The 22628-nt window shown below is 54.6% G+C and overlaps 2 protein-coding genes across 3 annotated transcripts in view; both read right to left on the bottom strand.

The window, feature by feature from the left end:
• GJC2 (gap junction protein gamma 2) overlaps nucleotides 1-3951 on the bottom strand; it is a 9239-nt gene extending 5288 nt beyond the window's left edge. Inside the window, 1 exon segment of the mRNA XM_017883817.1 lies at nucleotides 3778-3951. The gene's annotated coding sequence lies outside the window, so the exon portion shown is untranslated.
• An 899-nt stretch (nucleotides 3952-4850) lies between these two features.
• GUK1 (guanylate kinase 1) lies at nucleotides 4851-13625 on the bottom strand. Of its 2 annotated transcripts, none has more exons than XM_017883833.1 (8): nucleotides 13495-13625; nucleotides 8287-8400; nucleotides 7916-7957; nucleotides 7049-7145; nucleotides 6446-6584; nucleotides 6102-6186; nucleotides 5347-5432; nucleotides 4851-5138 (listed from the first exon to the last, which is right to left on the bottom strand). In XM_017883833.1, the coding sequence occupies exons 1-8, from the start codon at nucleotides 13553-13555 to the stop codon at nucleotides 5106-5108; spliced, it is 657 nt and encodes a 218-aa protein (XP_017739322.1). In that variant the 5' UTR covers nucleotides 13556-13625; the 3' UTR covers nucleotides 4851-5105. The 2 variants fall into 2 exon arrangements, with proteins under 2 accessions (XP_017739322.1, XP_017739321.1); XM_017883832.1 differs by lacking the exon at nucleotides 13495-13625 and adding an exon at nucleotides 12027-13486.
• Nucleotides 13626-22628: the final 9003 nt, after the last annotated feature.

Below are 22628 nucleotides of genomic sequence, written 5' to 3'. Positions count from 1 at the left end.
GAGATCTCAGCTCACTGCAAGCTCCGCCTCCCAGGTTCACGCCATTCTCCTGCCTCAGCCTCCCGAGTAGCTGGGACTACAGGCGCCCACCACCGTGCCCAGCTAATTTTTGAAGTTTTTTAGTAGAGACAGGGTTTCACCGTGTTAGCCAGGATAGTCTCGATCTCCTGACCTCGTGATCCGCCCGCCTCGGCCTCCCAAAGCGCTGGGATTACAGGCGTGAGCCACCACGCCCGGCCATTTCTGTAAATCTTACTGAGCTCAAGCAATTCTCCCACCTTGGCCTCCTGAGTAGCTGGGACTACAGGCACATGCCACCATGCTGGAAATTTTTATTTTTATTTTTTTAAGAAATGTGGTCTTAATACAAACATTAGCCAGGCATGGTGGTGCACTTGTAGTTCCAGCTACTCGGGAAGTTTAGGTGGGAAAATCACTTGAACCCAGGAGGGGAAGATGGCAGTGACCCGAGATCACACCACTGCACTCGAGCCTAGGTGACAGAGCAAGACCCTATCTTTTTTTTTTTTTTTTTTGATGGTAGCCCCCTACCCTGATGCCCAGAGCTCAGCTCTGTGGTGGCAGCTCCCATACCGGTCCTCCATGTCCCTGCCTGAGCCCCCAGCTGCCTGTCCTAGACAGCCCAGGCCCTGGGATAGTGCTGCAGGATGAGGTTGTCAGCAGGGGTCTGGCGGAGGCCCTCAGGAGGAGAGGGGAGGGGTGCTGGCCTCCAGGGAGCCAGGCCGGGGATTTGTAGACTATGTGCACACAAGTCCAAGAGATCTCACCCCAAAGCTACACCTCCAGGGTGCCCAGAACGAGGATTGGTGGGGAGGGGCTTCAGCTTGGTCAAAGAGCTGGAAGCACCCTTGGGCTTCAAAGTCTGGGAGGAGGGAGCTGCTGGGGTTAGTAATGTATGTCAGGGCGAGGTAGGGGGGTGACCACAGGAGGCCAGCAGCCAGGATGCTGCCTGGCCCAGGTCTCGGAGTGGTGAGGCAGGGTCAGCCCCAGGGAAGGCTATGGGAAGTAGAGGAGGATGTGGGCATTGGTGGAGGGCCGGGGGCTCACAGGGTTCTCATACTGGGGACCAGGGTCTCACTACTAGGCTAGGGTGTGAAAGGGGGCCTCACAGTGGGGACGGTCTCACCCTGGTGGCATCAGGGACTCACAGGAAGGGCTTCAAAGGGTGTGCGGCAAGAGCCAAGGGGCTCACCGTGGGGGTCTTACAGTGGGGGCCACCTCTGGGAAGGGTTTCAGGGCAAGCAGGCCCAAGCCGAGCCCACCTGTCTGCAAACCGGGCCAGCTCTGACTGGTGTCCTGGTGTCCTGGCACCTTAGGACACCAGTCAGAGCCGGGCCTCCTCCCCCATCAAGCTCCTGCTCATCCTGGGTCTGAACGAGGGTTCTGGGACACAGCAGAACAAGCCCCGCCCTGGCAGGTCTGTAGCACAGGGTCAGGGGCCCAGGTATTTCATTCCATCTCCAGACCCTCCCAGGGCAGGCCACGAAGCGCGGGTGTTTTCTGCAGTTTAGGGCAGCCACCAGACAGGTACCCACGCACACAGTTCACCAGGTGGGACCTTGAGGCAGGCTCTTCCCCTCCCTGAAAACGATGGGACCCCAGCGCTGTCGCTTGTCCACTTAGTCCAAAGCAGATTCCCAGTCCCACTTCCCTGGGGCTCCTGCAGGCACAGTCCCCTCCTTCCCCTGCACTCCACTGCGGGGCCCTGTGTGGGGACGGTCCTCACTCAGAGGGGGTACAGTGCTCACCCACCCTCAGGCCTCAATTTCTCCTCACCCGTGACAGGCCGTAGCCCCCTACCCTGATGCCCAGAGCTCAGCTCTGTGGTGGCAGCTCCCATACCTGTCCTCCATGTCCCTGCTTGAGCCCCCAGCTGCCTGTCCTGGACAGCCCAGGCCCTGGGATGGTCAGCCCCAAGTGCACCCTCAGTCATGCTCCTCTGGATGCCCTGGTCCAGAGGGAGGTGCAGAGCTCGGCCACCCAGGACCCAAGTCCCAGGCCTGGAACCCTCCCTTCACACCCACTCTGCCCCAGCAGCTCCGTGGCCGGCCTCGCTGTCCTGCCTGTGCAGCTTGTAGGCCCAGTGGGTGTGGGCACCAGCCATCCTCATGCATCCTTCACATGTACACACAGTGGACGCTCCTCCCTCCAACCCTCCACACACAAGCAGTGCACACTCCCACATGCACACTGCTGCCTGAGCTCAACATACAGCTGGGCTCACACACTCACACTCTCACACACAGCCATGAACCCTCCCTATTCAGACTCAGCCTCACCACATGCCTCCTTCAGGGAGTTCCCCCCAGGCCCAGGAACGCAAGGTGCCCCCACCAAGACCCCAAGTGCCTGCCCACATCATGGCTCCCCTCACATGGCCTGCCACAGCTCCTAAACTGACCAGATCCCCAGGAGCCCAAGAGCACGGGTATGGTGCTCAGGAATGCCAGGGGAGTGAGGGGACACTGAGGAACATGGTGTGGGGGTATGAGTCTGTGGGGTCCCCAGCCCCTGCCAGGGCCGTGCACAGGTGCAGCTGGTGAGGCAACATCCAGGCTGGTGCCTCCTCCCCCATGGAGCCCTCTTCCCCCTGGGGTTGTTGGCACTGTCAATGTGTGGGCCCTCCTGCAGCCCATTCTCAAGTCCCCTCCCTCGGGGTCCCAAGCAGGTACAGAGCTGTCAGGCCCAGAAGTGAGGGGCTGTTCCTCCCCTGGAGGTGGACCAAGGGGTCAAGTTAGGCCTGGGTCAGGCTGGGAGTGTGTCATCACTGCATTTTGGACAGCTCCCCCGGGCCAGCCTCCAGGGCTGTTGCAGGCCTGGAGCTGACCACACAGCCTCCAGAAACGGAGCCCTGGGGGGTATGCATAGTGGGAGTGAGGGGGTGATGCTTACCCCAGCCTCCTAAGCCTGTCCCTGCTCTCCACCTGCTCCCTCAGGGTCCACGAACCCGTCTCTTCCCTCCTGAATGCCCAGCAGCCAGGAATCCTGGGCTCACTGCCATCCAGCTCCGGGATGGGGGCCCCCACGCCTGGGCTGTGGCCTCCCTGTGCAGCAGCCCTGGGGTGCTCCACCCTCCCAGCGGGGTGCGGGCCTCCCACTCCTCAGCCACGCTGCCCCTTCCTTGCACTGAGGGCCTGCTCCAGTACCCCAGGGGGGCCTCCACCCAGTTAATCATGGCACTGACGAGCACTGGGGATGGTTCCTTGACCACAGGGTCTGCTGCACTTCAGGCCTAGGCTGGGCCCCAGTGCAAGCTTACTGGCTTGTGGTCGTCTATGAAGGAGACTGAGCAGGGCCCCAGGTCTGTCTGTGCAAGGGGCAGGCCAGCCCCCTCATGTCTAGGTGGCCGCTGAGGGTAGGAGAGTGGGCCTGGACACAATGCAGCTGGCTGGTGTTTCAGAGGCCAGCCCTACCGCTGCCTGAGGGGGCCCCAGCTGCTGGGGGAGGTACTGAAGGCACCCCCCTCCTACTTGCCAGCTGTCCCAGAGCAGACCCCGCAAGTTGGTGCCCACCCTGCGGTGAAGGCAGCTGGGCCTGAAGGACACAGACACAGAGTCGGGGGCCACCCCACCATCTGCGTGGAGCAGCGGAGCCCAGGAGAGGGTGGCAGGCGCAAGGAGCGCACCCTCCTGGGGCTGATCCTCAGGAAGCCCTCCCTCCTTCGGGGACTCAAGGTCAGGAGCACAGGGTGAGGCTGTCTCCTGGGGCAACAGCCCCCAGCCCCATGAGGTACATACATGGACCCCAGCACCCTACCTTCTCCAGGCCAGAAAATTCCAGTCTCCCTCAGACCCCTTCCACCTGCTTAGATGCTGGTCCTCCCCGAGGGTGTGTGGCCGAGCCAGGGCCACCTCTCGCCACCAAGCACAATGGGGGCTGGAGGAGGGGCCCTCAAGGGCCCCATTGTTCCCCCCTCAGCCTCAGGGTCTGAATCCCTGATTGTCCTGGGGGGCAGGGCAGCGGGCAGGACTTTCCAGGCCCAAGCAGGTCAGAGGCCAGCCCCAGCCTCCGAAGCTCAGTCCACCTGTCCTGGAGCAAGCCTCTGGGGGCTGCCCGGCCCCTCCCCTGCCCTCCTCTCCCCTCCCCTCCCCTCCCCTGCCCAGCCTCCTGGGCGGCTCTGGCCTGTATCCTCTGGAGGCCCCAGTCTGGGCTCTGGGCGGGGACTCTGCTCCCCGCCCCCATTTCCGGCGGGGCGCCCTGCCTGCCTCCCTCTCTCCCACCCATCTGTCTGCACCCCATCCCAGAAGCACCTCACCTAGGATCAGAACAGGGCTGGGGCTGACCCTAGGGGTGGCCGGCAGCACCGCCCTGTGCCGCCTTAGACAGGCAGGCTGGGGGAGCACAGGGGAAGGAGGGAGGTGGCCTGACCAGAGGCTCCCCACACACAACACACAGCTCCTGGGGCCGCGAGGGGAGGGGCATCTCCCTCAAGGAATCCCCCATGCCTCGAGGTCTAGAACCTCCAGCTGCCAGAGCTCAGGGGCCTCTCCTGGAAGCTCTGGCCCATGCCAGACCCACAGGAGCTTGGGCACCAAGAGGCAGCCCTCAGGGCCCACCCCTGCAGCCTCAGGCTGCCCGGTGCAGCCACTGCCTGCTCTCCACTTGCTGGCCCACCAGGCGGGTTGGGACCAGCCCTGCCACCTTCCCTGGCTGCCAGTCAAGCATGATGCTGCCTTGGGGTGGCAGCCAGGAGCCGACAGGCAGCAGATGCCTAGGCAGAGGCCACCTGGGGGTCCTCCTTGGGGCTGGTGGTTAGGGTGGGCTGCTGGAGCTCGGGGCCCAATCAGGATGTGGCCCCACCAACCTCGGGGCCACGTTCCACTCATTTATGGACTTTCTAATCCAACAGTTATTTTATTAGGATGTCAACCCCGGGTCCAACATGAGAGATAGGGACAGGGGACAGCCCGGTGGGGCTGGGTCAGGGGTCACCCCAGGATGTTCCAACCACAGGGGCAGCATCCCCTCCACTCCATGTGCTGGCCAAGGGCGCAGAGCTGCCGTTATCACCTGCCAAGGGGGCGGCTCAGTGCTGCTGCCCTGGTCCTGTATGGGCCTGGGGCGCCAAGAATAGACAGCAAGCCTTAGGCGCTGGTCCTTTGAGCTTTCTTGATTTCCTGCCAGTGAGGAAGAAAGAGAGTTGGGAGGGCTGGTATCCAGGAAGGGCTGGGCTTCCTGCTCTCCCTCCACAGTGGACCTTGGTGTCTCACGCCAGTGCTTGGGTAGGACTGTCCCATCTGACCTCAGTGGCCTCCTGGACAACAAAGGCCTGGCCCCAAGGCCTCCCCTTGGGCCTTGCCCAGGTAGGCACAAGGATGGGCCCACCTCAGAGAGCGCCTCCTTCAGCTCTGCGTAGGCCTGGTCCAGACTGTCGTTGATGATGACCACATCAAAAAGGCCGGGCTCCTTGCCTGTGGGTGGGGCCTGGGGTCAGGGCACAGTGAGCCCATGCAGCCCCACCCCAAGTCCCACACGAGCCCCAGAACAGCCCACTGGTCTGCGGCTGTCCTCGCTGTGGCTGTGGGACAGCTTTCCAGCCCAGCTGGGCCTGTGCAGGGGAGGGAAGGGCGCCCCCTGGGACTCGGTCTTCAGGTACCCCTCCTGCTCTCTCTGGAGCCCCAGACCTTGGGTCTGGACACCAGCACCCATCAGGACTCTGGTTAGGGGTTGCACTGTCCTCTATACACACAGCAGAACATTAAATGCCCTCTTCTTGTGGGCTGCAGTCAGACCCAGAGGAGAAGCGACAGCTGTAAGAGGATGTACATGACACCCTCGGGGCTAGAAGGTTGAGGACATCTCATGGGACCCTGGATGATGGGGGTTCTGGGGGCCCTCACGGAGACTCTAGGTAACAGAACGAAATCTGAGGACCCTCAATGAGACCCTTGGTGACTGGGGTGAGTTCTCGGGACACTCACAGGGACTCTAGGTGTTGGGAGGTAGTTGGGAGATCTGAGGACCCTCACAGGGACTCCAGGTGTCAGGAGGTCTAGGGACCCACAGGGTCCCTGGTGCCAAAGGTCTCAGAACCCCGACTCCCCTCCTGGCATGCCCTGGTGGTCCCACGGCACACTCACTGCTCTCCATGTCGGCCTGGGCAGCAGCCAGCCGCTTCGCCAGGCTCTCCTCCGTTTCAGTGTTGCGCTGCCGCAGCCGCTGCTCCTAAAAAGGGGGTGGCAGTCAGAGCCTGGCATGCCCTGACCCCCAGCCCCCAACCCTACCCAGCACATACCAGCACATGCAGTGAGGGCGGCTGCACAGAGATGTAGATGGGCCGCAGATCGGTGGCCTTGATGTTCCGCACACCCTGCAGGTCCACGTCCAGCACGCAGATGCGGTTCATGGCCTGCACAGCCTGCCCCGCCGCCTTGCTGNCCTGGCATGCCCTGACCCCCAGCCCCCAACCCTACCCAGCACATACCAGCACATGCAGTGAGGGCGGCTGCACAGAGATGTAGATGGGCCGCAGATCGGTGGCCTTGATGTTCCGCACACCCTGCAGGTCCACGTCCAGCACGCAGATGCGGTTCATGGCCTGCACAGCCTGCACCGCCGCCTTGCTGGAGGCAGGTGCCAGGTCAGCAGGGGTGCCAGGGCTCTCCGAGGCCTACAGGAGCTTCAGGGACACCCAGGTCCTCCCAGGCCCAGCATTCTCCCACAGCTAAGCCTAGGCCTGGTGTGAACCCAGCACCCCACAGCACCTCAAACCTGCTACCCCCACACCCTGCCCCACCTACAGGGAACACAGGCCACCCACCCTCCAAGGTGCCTGTAGTAAGCACGAGGTGTCCTGTGCACCCTTCACCCTGCCAGGACAACGCATGGTGGCAGGACCAGGCCCAGCAGTCTCGTGAAAGAGCCACCACAGGGCCACAGACCTGGGAGCCTGGCCCTGGGCCACAACCTGGCCACATTCATAACCATGGGGTGGGTGGTGTGGATGGCGGGCAGGCAGAAGGCACTACCTGAACCCCTGCTGCCCACAGCAACCCCGGGAGCCCACCCGCACCCACGCGTGGCCCACCTCGTGCCATACAGGTTCCCTGAGAACTCGGCATGCTCAATGAAGTCACCGGCTGCTATGTCACGCTGCATCACCTCCCTGGTTACAAAGTAGTAATCTGGGGAAGAGGAGGGGCAGTCCAGAGGGCAGACTGGACCTGCACCAGGGCTTCCAGGGCCAGCCGCCCCCAACCCAGGCATGCCTGCAGGCCCCTCCCACGCCCACGACTGCTTCAATCAGATCCTTGCCAGGCAGGAGACGTCTGAGGACCCCTCAAGTGCTGCCAAGTGCTTGAGCCAGAAACCATTTCTCACACTGTCCTCACTGATGGAGATACGAGACTGCTGGGTTCCAGGGGGGGAGTTGGGAGTTGGTGGTGGGGGGAGTGGGGACTGGAGATCAACAGGTGCTGGGGGAAGGTGGTGGGGGAACTGGTGACCATCAGGTTACAGAGGGGATGATGTGGTGGGGTGACTGGAGACCACTGGGTTGCACGTTAAGGGGCGGGGGGGCTATTGGGAAGGGGTCCCTTGTCTTGAACCAGGCAGGCAGAGTAGCCCTTTTTACCAGGACCCCAGAAGACAGCTCAAAAGTGCTGATAAGCCCAGGACAGGGCTGGGGACAGCAGCACTGTGGCCGCCTCCAGGGTAGGAGGAAGACAGCCCTAGGCCTTGGCTGGCCTCTCACACTGTACCCAAGGAAGGCGGGACACGGCACTGTGACACTGACACCCTGATTTAGCTCACTGGCTCTTGGAGGCAAGGACCCATCTCACAGATGAGGGACCAACGGGGGCAGGAGATGGGCAGCACAGCCAACACAGCTGTAGGGCCCAGTAGCCCTGCCCACACTGGGGGTGCTCCAGTAACAGGGCCCCACCCCACTCACCTTTGCCATTCTCCTCGCCAGGCCTCGGGTTCCTTGTGGTATCTAGCAGAGAGATCTGTCACCCATGAGGGACTGCTCAGAGCGCACTGCCCCACCCAGCATTCCCCTTGCAGTCCCAACAGCACTTGAGCCCCAGGATGCAGGCAGCCAGTGGAGCACACGGCTGGGAAGGCGCAGGAGTCTACAAGGTGAGGGTTCTCCCAGAAAGAGACACTGCGGCCCAGTTATCAGTACTCGACAGACCCAGGGAAGGGAGACACAGGCACGCGGGACAGCAGGAGTGCAATAACCTCAGGTTCTGTGTGGTAGGAAGTGGGACTACTCAGCAGCCTTGAGGTCTACACACCCCCCCGCAAGAGCCCTGGACTCACGGGACACGCTGAAGCCAAAGATGCCGCTGTGCTCCTGGAGCAGCCTCTTCAGCAGGGTGCTCTTCCCAGCTCCCGAAGGCCCGCTCAGCACCACAGGCCTGGGGCCCGACATGCCTGGGGGTGAGGGGAGAGGCTGTGGATAGCAGTGTGGCCTCTGGCCCCCACCTGCTGAGCTGCCTCTGCCTTCCTGAATTCATGGCAGGAAAGGGCTGACCCAGGGATGGAGACATTGGCCTGAGAGTCTCCTGAGAGCCTGGGTGTTCTTCCCCCTGAGCTCTGTCACGTTGGAAGGCCCGGCATACACAGAGTGGCCCTCAGACCAGGATCTGGGCACACGGGAGACGAATGGAAGGCCAGCTTTACTGGGTTCTCAGCTGGGGAGCCCCCCACTGAAATCCACCACCACTGAACCCACTGATCCTGTCAGCCTCCCCAGGGGTCCCTGGCAAGCGATACTGTCTACTCTGATCACACCCTACCCCGGAGCTACCATCCCCACCTGGTGGAGTCACCTCCAAGCCCTCTGGGAGCCTGCCCTGAGACCCCCACCCCACCCAGGAGCCCAGCCATTTGCTCCCATGCATGATGCTGAGTGCTGGGCTGCTAGGTCTGGAATGGAAATGTCCCTGTCCCGCCTCTGTCCTCTGGCACCATGCCCTGCAGATATGGCCTTGTCAAGATCTGCTGAATCTATGCCCATTCCAGGAACTTCTCGTCGGACTTGGGACTCCTATCTGTGATGCTGGTAATGCCAGGAGGGGGTAGGAGGTCTCCCTCCCAGCCCCCAAGGAGAAGGCAAACAGGATCCTAGCTTGGACACTTGTGGCAGGTGAGGGCCCGGGAGCTGGCCTTTGCTTGGTGGGAATCCTCCCCAGGAACAGCGCCTACCTGTTTGCTGGGGTGCGGCCTCTGTGGCCAGCCTAGGGCGGGTCTGTCTGCTGGACTGAGAGCTGAGGGTGCTGAGTCCCTAATCCCCACCACGCCTGCTTCTGGCCCCGCCCTTCTAAGCCAGGAATAAATCCCCAGGGGGCCTGGCCTTCGGCCCTTGCAGGGAAGCAGCCCTGTCCACCTGCTCTGCGGCTGTGCAGGAAGGAAAAGACGGCTCCAGCTCCTGTCCCAAGACCTGCACCTGCCCTGACCTCCCAGCCCACATGAGCTGCACACAGGGCCAGGGCAGCATCTTCAAGTTGGGGTGGAGAGCAGAGCTGAGGAGTGGGGCCATGCACTGCAGCTGTGTTCAGGGACCAGGGCAGAGGGAAGTGGACAGACCCCTGGCGACACGCAAACCTTGGACATAACTCAGGTGAGGCGTGGATGGCCTCCTCCTGTTTGGGGCACAGCCGCCTGTGGGCAGACGAGCAGACAGTGGGAAGGACCTGAGGATGCTCTCCTAATCCCCAATTTAGGCCACCGAGGTAATCTCACAAATGCACCACGGCTGCAACTCCATCATGCACAGGGACACCCACCACACACATGCCACTCCCAGGCACAAAGGTATGCAGGATGTGTGCACAAACCTACCACAAACACACACACATGCATGCACACACACCACACATGTGTACCCACACAGGCACACATGCACAGGCATACATGTCACTGATCACAAACACACCAGACCCCCAGTTAAAAAGACTCAGGAGGAAGGGAACTGCAGGGCACCCACCCAGAAGTCCATGTACTCTCCGTAAGGGATAGACTCCTTCCTTACTGCCTCTTCTGGGCTTTTTGTCACAAGCACATGTCGTTTTCATCTCAGCATGCCCTCCATGCCCTCCTGGCTCTCCCACCCACAGAACTTGCTCCTGCGCTTAGCTCAGGCCTCTCCAGCCCTGCCACCTCCTCTATGTGCCAGCCAACCATCAGCACGCACCACAGTAGCCAGGGTTCTTCATCCATTCAGCTTCTCCCAGTCAGTGAGCCCTTCAACCCCCACAGCCTGGTTCCCATAATGCACTAGCTAGAAGCCCCCCAGAGTCTCCCACAATCAATGAGCCATGCCGCTTGCATGAATTTCTGGAGCCCCTGCTTCTCGCCAGGGTGGAAGGGGTGCAGTTCTCAGGACACATCCAGCAATAGCTACACACCTACTTGAAGCATCAAGATAACAGAAATTAAGACTTGATGATCTTATGGTGACTTTTCCAATACGAAGGAGAAAAAGTTAAGCTAGATCATGCGCTTCAAAGGACCCGATATGGGAGCACTACTCAGACGGTCCTGTGGGCTGGACCCCATGTGAGCTTCTGCCCTGTTGCTCCAGAGCTGGCCCTTCTTAAGGTCACTCCGCCCTGCCAACCCACAGCCAGCATGGCACTGGTGGGTCCGACAGGGCTACCCCGAGGCTGGTCCTGCCCTGTTTCCCCTAGCCCCTGGCTCCAAGCTTTTCGGGTCTGAACCTAGATGCTACGTGACTACAAATCCTCACGGAAGGAAACACAGCGGTGACCTCCACTGACCAGGCCTCCCCTCCTTCCTCCTGAGGGAGCACTAAGCTACCAAGGTGAGGCTGGACCCACAGGCAGAAGATACCAGTTCACCCAGCTGCTGCCAGGCAGGGGTCCAGGCTCCAGCCTCACCAAGGGTGTCGTCTGCACAGCTGTGCCTACACTTGCCCAGCACAGGGCACAAGGCACACGTGGCACATCAATCGCCAGAAACTCTGGGAGTTTGTGTGTCCTCAGAAGGGGGAGAGCCACGCCTTCTGAGGATCCCACCAAACCACCACAAGACACTGGTCTCCATCCCCTCCTCGACACCACACCCCATCCCCGACTCCCAGGAATTGGGGAGCTCATGCTTCACTTCCAACTCCTGGGAATGGGGGAGCTGGAGTCCCATCTCTGGCTCCTGGGTTGGGGATCTCCCCCTTTCCTCGCAAGCAGTGAGCGGCAGGTGTGTCTCTTCACCACAGAGCCCTGACAACTATCAGACACCAACAGATGCAACCCAGCAGAGCAGACAGCAGACGCTGGTGGGACCCAACCCTGCCTGCTTCCTCCACAGGTGTTGCCCCTGCACCACTCTTACCCCACCAAGCCCAGGCTTCCAGGCCTCCCCCCCTCCCTCCTAAGGGAGCGCTAAGCTACTGAGGTGAGGCTGGGCCCACAGGCAGAAGACACCAGTTTGCCCAGCTGCTGCCAGGCAGGGTTCCAGGCTCTGGCCTTGCCAAGGGCATTGTCTGCACAGCTGTGCCCACTCTCACCCAGCACAGGGCATGAGGCACACATGATACACCAATTGCCAAGAACTCTGGGCGGGCCAACACTCTGCTCTTCCTGGGTCCCGAGTTCGGCTCTGCCCAAGCGTGAGGGCACAATGAGCAGACTACTAGGGGCCCTGGCCAGCCAGAGAGTGCAAAGGGCAGACAATGAGTGGATGCGGGCCTTGCAGAAGCACAGCCACACCACCATTGGAGACAAGGTGGGGGCACAGGATGCCTGCCTGCCTGCCTGGGGAGAGACCAATGGCAGAGCGGACACCAAAGCCACCTTCCATGGAGCACAACCAAGGGAGAAAATTGTGGCCCAGGCCTCATGGCTCCTACAATCTTGGGGTGGAAATCACAGAACCTGACTTTGCCCTGACCAGAATACACGTGTCAAAGGTGTCTTCCTGTGGGCAGAGAGAAGCATTCCAGCAAACAACATTCTGTGTTCTCCACTCTCACCAACCCACAGTCGCAAACCCCAGTCAGCTGCCTGGCAAGAAGCCACACAACCCACAACTGTAAGAACCTGCCAGGCACGTGGTCTCCACAGGAGCTCCGAGATGGAAGGTCTCCTGGGAGCCGCCAGCACAGATCCACGTTCCAGAATGGTCTCTGCCAGAACGCTCCCTGGACTGGGCTCCCATGCTGCCCCAGCAGCCGCTTTCCTGGAAATGCACTTCCTGCTCTGGCGGCTTAATCTCCTCCTTCTGGCTTCCAGCCATCCTAAGGACTGAACAGAGTCACCACCTTGCCCTCTGCCCACTGTTCCAGGAGATGCTAATAGAGGGCTCGACCTTCTGAGAACCGAGAGAAGTTAGCCCCTGCCTGGCCTCTCATAAGACACAATCCACCAGACGTGGGCCTGGGCTCTGGGCTGGGCCGGCTGGATGAAGGGGAAGTTGGTGGTCCAGGCGGCTGCTCTTGGCTGCAGGGTCTCTGGGCACACATCCGGGTAGCACGCGTCCTAGCCTTCAGCAACCTCGTTTTAAATGGGACCACACCAGGAGCAGCCAGGGCGCTTTCGTTTTCACTTTCTTTCCCCCAGGGGGACAGGAACATTCCTTTACCTCCTGGGGAAACCGCGCCCTTCCAGAGCCACAGACGCGAAAACCCCAGCCCTTCACGATGCTGCGCGGCTATGTTTGGGTCTGTCCATCAGGGAGAAAGAAAAACAGGCCGAGTCTTGCACAGGGTCCTCGACAGCAACCCCAGCAAAGGGCAGAGCAAGCCTGAGACAGGAAGGGGCCATGAGCCCAGGGACAGCAGAGCAAGACCCAGCCCGGGGTACCAGGACTGGCCTCTTTCAAACAGAGGCGAAACCGAGGCCCACCACATGCAGGGTCAAAATCAACTTTAAGGCACCTGCTTCCCACACCAGTCCTTACTGGGGCATACTTCTAAGGCGACGCTCAAGAATGGCAGCTGGGCAGCTTCAAGAACCCTAACCCGGACTCTGGCCTTGGGAGAATCCGAATCCCAAATGCCACACTCATGCATCGGGAGGAAGGTCTGCAGTTTCCCCAAGTCCCCATCTCTGCGCCGTGCCGCGGGGCAGGCAGAATCCTGGGAGCCCCAGAATAGCCGGCTCCATCCGCCCAGGACCCCCGGGTTTGCAGGGTAAGGTGGGAACCAGAGCGCACACCGCGCCGGGCCAGCGATAGGGACTCCCGGCTGCTCTCTTTGGCGGCGTGCCCAGCTGTCGGGAAGACACCGAGCGCTCCTACGCGCCAGAGGAGCAGCTCGACACTGCAAGAACTGCCGGCCCGCTCAGCTCCTGAGGAGCGCCCTTTCCTCCAGGACAGGAGCTCCCCCACATTGCCCGCCCGTCCGCCCTCCAGAGCTCCCCAGTTCTCAGGGTCCACAGTTGAACTCGTCACAGGGTGTCCCGGCTAGGAGCAGATCCGGAGGCGGCGTGGACTGGGGGACCGCAAAGCGCAGGGGCCGCTGCCGCTTTGGCCGCAAGTCACCCTCACGACTGTGCTCGTCGTACTCACCGTTCGCTGGGGCCCGGCCCAGGGTGGCCGCAGCCAGCCCGGCCAGCGGGCGCCGCAGCATCTGGGGCCACCTCCTCCGCCCACTGAACCTACGTCACAGCCCTGCACCGGCCCACCTCTGCCTGCGCGAGAGACTGACGTCATGATGCTCCTGCCCCGCCCATGTCTGACACGTTCCTCCCCGCCTCTTAGGGAAGTACTTACCTCAGTGCCGCGCTGGCCCCGCCTCCACTTGCGCCGGCCTGTCGCCACCGCAGGGGCGTTCACCACACCGCCCTCCCAGCCCACCTCCTCCCGCTTACGTCACAGCGCCGCGCCGGCCCGCCTCCACACAGCGCCAACTAACCCACGACCCGCTGGCCCCGCCCACGGGGTACTTGTCCCGCCCTGTCCCTCAGAGAAGTACCTCAGTGCAGCGCAGGCCGGACTTTCATCTGCTACGTCACAGCGCTGCGCCAGCCCGCCTCCTCCCACTTATGTCACAGCGCCGTTTTCGTCCTCCATCGACACTGTAGGGGCCTAACCAACGACTCTGCCAACCCGTTCCAAGCCGGCCACTTTTCAAAAACCATTAATTGGGAAATGTGGCTGTGCGCGTGGCTCACCTCTGTGATCCCAGCTCTTTGGGAGGCCGAGGCGGGAGGATCGCGTGAGGCCAGGAGTTGGAGACCAGCCTGGGGATCATAGGGAAACCCCTTATGTACAAAAAATTTAAAAAGTTTTTTTGTGCCTGTAGCCCTTGCTACTCGGGAGGCTGACGTGGGACGGTCGCTTGGGCCTGGGAAGTCGAGGCTGCAGTGAGCGGTGTTCGTGTCACTGCACTCCAGTCTGTGTGACAGATCGAGACCCTATTTTTTTCTTTTTTTCTTTTTTGAAACGGAGTTTCGCTTTTGTCACCCAGGCTGGAGTTCAGTGGCGCCATCTCGGCTCACTGCAACCTCCGCCACCTAGGTTCAAGCGATTCTCCTGCCTCAGCCTCCCGAGTAGCTCGGATTACAGGCGGCCGCCACCACGCCCGGCTAATTTTTGTATTTTTAGTAGAGACGGGGTTTCACCATGTTGGCCAGGCTGGTCTTGAACTCAACCTCAGGTGATCCACCAACCTTGGCCTCCCAAAGTGCTGGGATTACAGGCGTGAGCCACCGCACCTGGCCACGGCACTTTATTTCTAAAAATTATTTTAAAGGTTTTTTTTGTTTGTTTGTTTGCTTTTTTGAGAGGGAGTCTCGTTCTGTCTCCCAGGCTGGAGTGCAGTGGCCGGATCTCAGCTCACTGCAAGCTCCGCCTCCGGAGTTTACACCATTCTTCTGCCTCAGCCTCTCGAGCAGCTGGGACTACAGGCGCCCGTCACCTCGCCCGGCTAGTTTTTTGTATTTTTTTAGTAGAAACGGGGTTTCACCGTGTTAGCCAGGATGGTCTCGATCTCCTGAGCTCGTAATCGGCCCGGCTCGGCCTCCCAAAGTGCGGGAATTACAGGCGTGAGCATCCGCGACCGGCCTATTTTAAATTTTAAAAAAAGTTTTATTGAAGGCCGGGTGCGGTGGCTCACACCTGTAATGCCAGCACTTTGGGAGTCCGAGGCAGGCAGGTCACCTAAGGCCAGGAGTTTGGGACCAGCCTGGCCAACATGGTGAAACTCTGTGTGTACTAAAAATATAAGATCAGCTAGGTGTGGTGGTGCGCCCCTGTAATTCCAGCTACTGGGGAGGCTGAGGCAGGAGGATCACCTGAACTTGGGAGGCAGAGGTTGCAGTGAGCCGAGATGGAGCCATGGCACTCCAGCCTATACGACAGAGTGAGACTCTGTCTCAAAAAAAAAAAAAAAAATTGAATGTGAACTGCAGGAGAGCAAGAAAAAAAGTAAAACTTTAAAAAATACAACTTTTAAAAAATGTGTTGGGGCCAGATACCATGGCTCATGCCTGCAGTCCCAGCACTCTTGGAGGCCAAGGCAGATGGATCACTTGCCCAGGAGTTGGAGACCAGCCTGGGCAACATGGCAAAGTCTCGTCTCTCTTTTTTAAAATACTAATAATAAAACAGTTTGTTGGACAAGGGATTGCAACCTGGAATACATGTGCTATGTCGGACCATAGGTGCTGCATTGGGGGAGGTGGGCAAGGAGAAGCTTTTTAGGCAAAAAAGGGGAAGTTCACTGTCAGAGGCAAAATTATGTCATATGTGTTCATTGGTTTCGTTGGCTTTTATTCGTGATTCATGAATTGAGGCAGCCTTCATTCTACAAAATAGAATAAAAGCCCCTGCCTGAATTAGCCAGGCGTGGTGGTGGGTGCCTGTAGTCCCAGCTATTCAGGAGGCTGAGGCAGGCAAATGGTGTGAACTAGGGAGACGGAACTTGCAGTGAGCCAAAATGCGCCACTGCACTCCAGCCTGGGCGGCAGAGTGAGACTCCATCTCAAAAAAATAAAATAAAATAAAAGCCCCTGCCTGGGCGATAGCAGAACCATGGGTTTTGTAAGGTGAGGAGAATAAGGAAACAAGATAGAAAAATAACAGATTGGTAACTTTAGCTTACTTCAGATTACTCTTTTGTAAGGGTTAGAGAGCAGAAGGGACTTCCTTATTATGCCGACTGAGGAAAAACTAATCTGTTTTGGGATTTATTTTCTTATGTGGTATTTAACATAAGTGATTTAATTTTGGTTTGGTCTGGTCTATTGAACCTAGCGCAAGAGATCCGTCCAAAACAATGGCCTCCCATGATTTTTTTAAAACAATTTTTACCCATTTTGATCCGGCTGTCACCTAGCTTGACCAAAACTTAAAAGTGCCTCTCTCAGTTACTGTCAGTTTGGGTTTCTGATCTCAACACGTTATCACGTCATTGATAGGTTACAGTGTCTTCATGATCATGCCTTTTTTTTTTTTTTTTTTTTGAGACGGAGTCTTGCCCTGTCGCCTAGTGCAACAGCACAATCTTGGCTCACTGCAACCTCCGCCTTCTGGGTTCAAACAATTCTCTTGCCTCAGCCTCCCGAGCAGCTGGGATTACAGGTGCCCGCCACCATGCCCAGCTGATTTTTGTATTTTTAGTAGAGATGGAGTTTCACCATGTTGGCTAGGCTGGTCTCAAACTTCTGACCTCATGATCTGCCCTACTCGGCCTCCCAAAGTGATGGGATTACAGGCGTGAGCCACCACGCCTGGCCATTATCATGCATTTCTTTCAGTTTTTGTCATTCCAGCTGAAGAGGGACCATTTGATGTTCAACGGATGGTCACATGCAAACACTTAAAACATTTGAAAGGATACAGTGCACCAGGGCGACCACTATTGTGACTATCAGGAGGATAATACCAAGGGTTTGGAGTATGTTCCTTAGCCAGGGTCCCTGTGAACCCAACCAACGAAAACTGAATAGATCAAACTATATAAAATGGGTCTACCCATTTTATCCAAGTAGTCTGTCTGTTAATTTTTTGCAACTGAGTCTACAATACCTGATGTATTTATCCTTGTGCAACAAGATGTGCCAGAAACCACACAAGACCCATTCGTGTTCAGCTAGTAGGTGATCTATGTAAAATTAAGGCAGGGAGTGAGAAAAAGTGGGTCTGGTTTGCTTTGGTGCCAAACAGTTGCATCAGGGATGTTGCCAAACTTACCCACTAAGTAAACTAAAGAGTCTGTTGGGTCATAAAGATCAGAGTCTGGCCTGACAGACCCAATATTTTTATCAGGTAACCCACAAAAGCTACTGGTGTGAAATTCTAACTACTGAAAGAGGTAGGCATGAGCAAGGAAAAATTGAGAGGGGCAAGAGGCTAGTCTTGTTTGGATATCTGGGGAAAAGCATCACAGTGTAAAATTGTCAACTTCTGGTCCTGATTTGTATTATGACTGTCTCTGGTTATGACAACAGGTGGTTTGGTGAACTCTGTATGGTCCACACGTTGGCATGAGACTTGTCCCTTGATGTTTACATCAAGTTGTCCAGCTTAGTAGTTTTGTTCTTAAGATGGAGAATTGTCAACATATGTTGGAGGAAACAAGAAGAATTCAGGGTCCAGTCCATTCTGCAGATAGATAACAAAAACTCTAGAACAACAAACAAGGCTACAATCTAATAACAAGTATACTATAATGTTCTTTCTTCTGAAACATACATTTTCTCTTTACAGTTGCCCCTCATTTCTACCAGAGATAATCAGAGTAAGACTAATTTGTTTGCAAAATGTTTAGCCTCATCAAACTTGCTCTGCTTATTTAGATAAGTTCAGTGAGAATAGCAATCAACCACATAGACTCTTTTGAAGTTTGCTTGGCTGGAACTTTAGATCAGGGATCTCAGAATGAACTTTTAAAAGTCTTTCAATGCTGGGAATCCAGTGTAGATAGAATGTGTCTGTAAGTACTGTAGGCAAAGTCTGTGTCTACGGTCTCAATTTCAATATCCCAGTCATAATATAACCAATATTTCCAATTGTGTCCTGTTATAAAGAGGGAAGATTCTCCTCCTCCTTCTTCCTCTTCTTTCTTCTTTCTTCTTTCTTCCTCTTCTTCTGTCAGGGCCTCACTCTGTTGCCCAGGCTGGAGCACAGTGGTGCAATAATAGCTCCCTAGAGCCTTAACCTTCTAGCCTCAAGTGATCTTCCCTCCCATCTCAGCCTCCCAAAATGTTGGGATTAATCCCTCACTTTTGGGAGACTGAGATGCCCAGCCAACAGCAGATTCTATTGAACATATATAAATAATTATTTTGTCATAAAAATAAGAATCCTCATGAGTAGTTTCTAAATTCTGGAAGGATCAGGTAGGGAGAAAAAAGCAAATGTCTCTATTTTTGTTCACAAAGGTATAAGTTACCAAATTGCCTTAAGCTATAGATAGCCTAAAAGAAAAGGTTTCCTTAAATCTGAAAAATGAAAGAACCAGCAATATTTTTGAATTTTAAAAAGACATAGAAACCCATAATTCGTCAGTCCGTTTAGTCTCATGTGATTAATTTTTGTCCTGCTTGATGTTGGGTTAGCAATTTGATGAGTCTAGTTTTTCCCTTAGAGTTCTAGAAATTCTTACCCAGCCCAATGGTATGATCTTAAAATCTTCAGAAACCTATACTTGTCACAGTCTTTTCCATCTGTGGTGTCCTGATATAGAGATGTTGTCCACAGTTCCTAGGTCATAGTTCCAAGAACCATTGTTACAGTCTTTTGTTATAATGTTGGGTGCTTTGGGTCTCAGGAGACAGAATATCTCTGCCCTTCTCTTTCACTTGCCCAAGGCAGGACTCTAATCTGATTGTGGATCAAAAGACCCTCATTCCAGAAAGGGCCCTTCCCCATACTCTGGAGGAAGGACGTGGAGATGTCTTGCTGGGTTTGGATCAGACTTTTTTTTTTAATTCAATCATGGTTTGACACAGTTATCCATGCTTCTATCATGGACAACCAATAAAGTATAGAAGGCCCACAGGGCAGGGTTTGGGGGGCATTGAGAGAGCTGAACATGTGAAGGCTGAGAGAAAGGTGAAGAAGAACTCATCCACAGGCTGGGAGGGTGTTGCACTCTAACTCCATGAAGACAGAAGCTCCTGCACTTAGGACCCTTCCAGACCTCGCCTTATGAGTCTCTTCATCTCGCTGTTGATTTGTATCCTTAAAAATACCCTTTTTAATAAACCAGCAAACGTAAGTGTTATCTTAACTCAACTGCCACTGCACTGCCATCATAGACACTAGCCACATGCAGCCTATCAAGCTGGCCAGGGTCACCAAGGTTCTGGGCAGAACCAGCTCTAAGGGACAGTGCATGCAGATGCGCATGGAATTTATGGAGGATACGAGTTGCTCCATCATCCACAATGTAAAAGGCCCCATGTGCGAGGGCTTTGTGCTCACCCTGGAGTCAGAGCCAGAGGTCGGGAGGTTGCACCCATCTTGGCTGCTCGCTGGGTCTTGGATATTGGGTTCGACCACTTGACCAGTGAGAATGGTGTGCTGCGTTCTCCTTTATTTTATTCTTGGCCTGCCACACAGGAATTCAGATAAGTCTTGAAATAAAGCATTTGTGTTTCAAGTTAAAAAAAAAATTGGCTGGGCACGGTGGCTCACGCCTATAATCCCAGCACTTTGGGAGGCCGAGGCAGGCAGATCACCTGAGGTCAGGCGTTTAAGACCAGCCTGGCCTACATGGCAAAACCTCGTCTCTACTAAAAATACAAAAGTTAGTTGGGCATGGTGGTGGGCGCCTGTGATCCCAGCTACTCAGGAGGCTGAAGCAGGAGAATCGCTTGAACCCGGGAGGCGGAGGTTGCAGTGAGCCGAGATCATGCCACTACACTCCAGCCTGGGCAAAGGAGCAAGACTCTGTCTCAAAACAAAAACAAAAACAAAAAACAAAACAAAACAAAAAAAAAACATGTTTCCCTGAGTTCCGTGAGCCACTCCAGCAAATTAATAAAACCCAAAGAGAGGGTTGTGGCACCCCCAACTTGAAGCCAATTAGTCAGACGTTCCCGAGACCTGGACTTGCAACTGGTGTCTGAGAGTGTCGGGGGCAGTCTTGGGGACTGAGTCCCAAGCCTGTGAAATCTGACACTATCTCCAGGTAGATAGTGTTAGAATTGAATTGGAGGACAGCTCGCTGGTGTCTGCTGCCTGGTGTGTGGTGAAAAACCCTACACCTTTCGTCACAGAAGTCTTCTGTATTGTCATGGTGGTGTGAGAACAAAGGAAAAACCCGATTTGAGAGAGTTTTTCCCAAAGCACCAAGGTTTCCATGCATCTCCTTGAAGACACAACCACTTTAGGATTATAGTTGCTTGCAAAACACTTTTAGAAAAGCATGATTATAAACCAATTAACTGTGAACAACCAGACTTTAAATGGCCATGGGTAAAGATCTGATGAGAGTGCCTAATAATAATGTTTCAGTTGACAAGAAAATTTAATTATTTCTGTGGCATACAACAATTTAATAAAATAACCAAAATCATGGCTAACATACTGGAGTCTTAGGAATTTATACAATTTATACAATTTATGAAACACATATTAATAACATGTTCATACAAAAATAATTCAAAGATGGCTTAGCATCAGTTATTTGACAATACTTCCCATATAGTTTTCTTTTGAGACAGAGTCTGGTTCTGACACCCAGTGTCACCCACTCTGTACTCTGGGTGACAGAGTACAGTGCTGCAATCTTGGCTCACTGCAACCTCCACCAACCGGGCTCAAGCAATCCTTCCACCTCAGCCTTTCGAGTAGCTGGGACCACAGTTTTGTGCCACCATGCCTGGCTAATTTTTTGTTTTTTGGTAGAGATGGGGTTTCACCATGTTGCCCAGGCTGGTCTTGAACTCCTGAGCTCAAGAGATCCATCCACCATGGCCCCTCAAAGTGCTGGAATTACAGGTGTGAGCCACCATGCCTGGCCCCCATATAATTTAATATGCCAAATGAAAATAATTGGTTTGATATATCTCTTTTGGATGTTCCAGAGGCCTTCTGGAATATCCCAAAATTAGCTTGACTCAAAAAGACTTAATTTAGAATTGGATTTTGGGAAATTTGTCAAAATGTAAAAAGGTTTAAAACACTTGATTAAAATCAGATCACAGGTCACTGTGGAATAATAGTCATTGATTTAACCAGAGTAATAAAATACTTCAAAAGGCAAATATAGGTTACAGAGTTGTCAACAAAAACTTAGGTATTTAATATTGTGAAGACACACTTAAATAATCAAAGACCCAGGCTGGGCATGGTGGCTCACACCTGTAATCTCAGCATTTTGGGAAGCTGAGGCGGGTGGATTTCTTGAGTTCACGAGTTTGAGATCAGCCTGGGCAACATAGTGAAACCTTATCTTGACAAAAAAATACAAAAATTAGCTGGGCCTGGTGGTGTGCACCTGTAGTCCCAGCTACTTGAGAGGCTGAGGTGGGAGGATGCATAAGCCTAGGTGACGGAGGTTGCAGTGAGCCAGGATGGTGCCACTGCCCTCCAGCCTGGGCAATAGAGCCAGACATCATCTCAAAAATAAATAACTAAATAAAAATAAAAAATAAAGACCTAATAAAAGCCAAAGCACAAAAAATTATCTTGATAAAACACAAAATCTTCTTTTCCCACACCAATTGAAAGGAAAAAGAATCCTTTACATTCTCAGACCAATACTCCAAGAAAACTTTGTCATCTTAACAAAGAGCAAATAACTACTTTTGCACCCATGTACTATTAATGCTAAAGCTAATTTTAATAAAACCATTCAAATAAATCCATTCAATTTCAGTCAGGTTTGATAACACAAAATTTCCACAAACCATTTATAACCCCTTTGTTAAACAAAAATATGTTCTTCATATCTTTTCCTATCAAACACATATTTTTTTCCCTTGCAGACAGAGTTGTTTTCTTTCTAGTAGTTTAATCCCATATGTTATTATAACTTTTAACTGTTAGAATCTTAATTTCTAGAATACTAGCAAGCATTGTGGTGAACTTATATCAGCATTCCCCATTTCATAATTTCTGGAAACAATATTTCATATTACTAGACCTAAATACACTTAGCTTCTCTATACCATATAAAAACACGATGCCAAAGTGTTTAAACTTATGCTTAGTAATTAATGTTTCAGTATGCTAACTTACTTAAGACATATGTATACCCATGTGAAGGAAGCGTCTGGATGAAGTCCATCTGCCAAACCCTGTGTGGCCCATTAGGCAGGTCAGAATGGCCAAGGGCTGTTCACACTGGTTTTCCCGGTTTGATTTCAAAGCAGGTCTGGCAGGCGAGGTAAGCCCTTTTAGCAAGTCCATTGACATGGCCCTACCAGTACTGTTTCATAAAAATGATCCTCTTTTCCACAGCCCCATGGCTCAATTCATGCACAATACTTAACAGAAATTTCATGGAGAAAAGTAAAAGTACAAGCCTTTTACTTGGTCCACACCAGAGTTGCTCTCTATCACTGAACCATCAGCCTGTATTTTTCCCATTGTGGTTTTTTTTTTTTTTTTTTTTTGGCCTCTGGTGCTCGGTAATGTTCATCTTTAGTCATTGTTCTAAGATCACATATCCTTTGGAAATCTTTCCAACTGGATAACTCCATGACAGAGAATTGATCAGTAGGACTTTTTTTTTTTTTTTTTTTTTT

The sequence above is a fragment of the Rhinopithecus bieti genome, unplaced genomic scaffold, assembly GCF_001698545.2.
Source record: "Rhinopithecus bieti isolate Rb0 unplaced genomic scaffold, ASM169854v2 scaffold_14404, whole genome shotgun sequence".
NCBI classification, from domain to species: Eukaryota; Metazoa; Chordata; class Mammalia; order Primates; family Cercopithecidae; genus Rhinopithecus; species Rhinopithecus bieti.
This window is presented reverse-complemented; position numbering and strand designations above follow the sequence as displayed.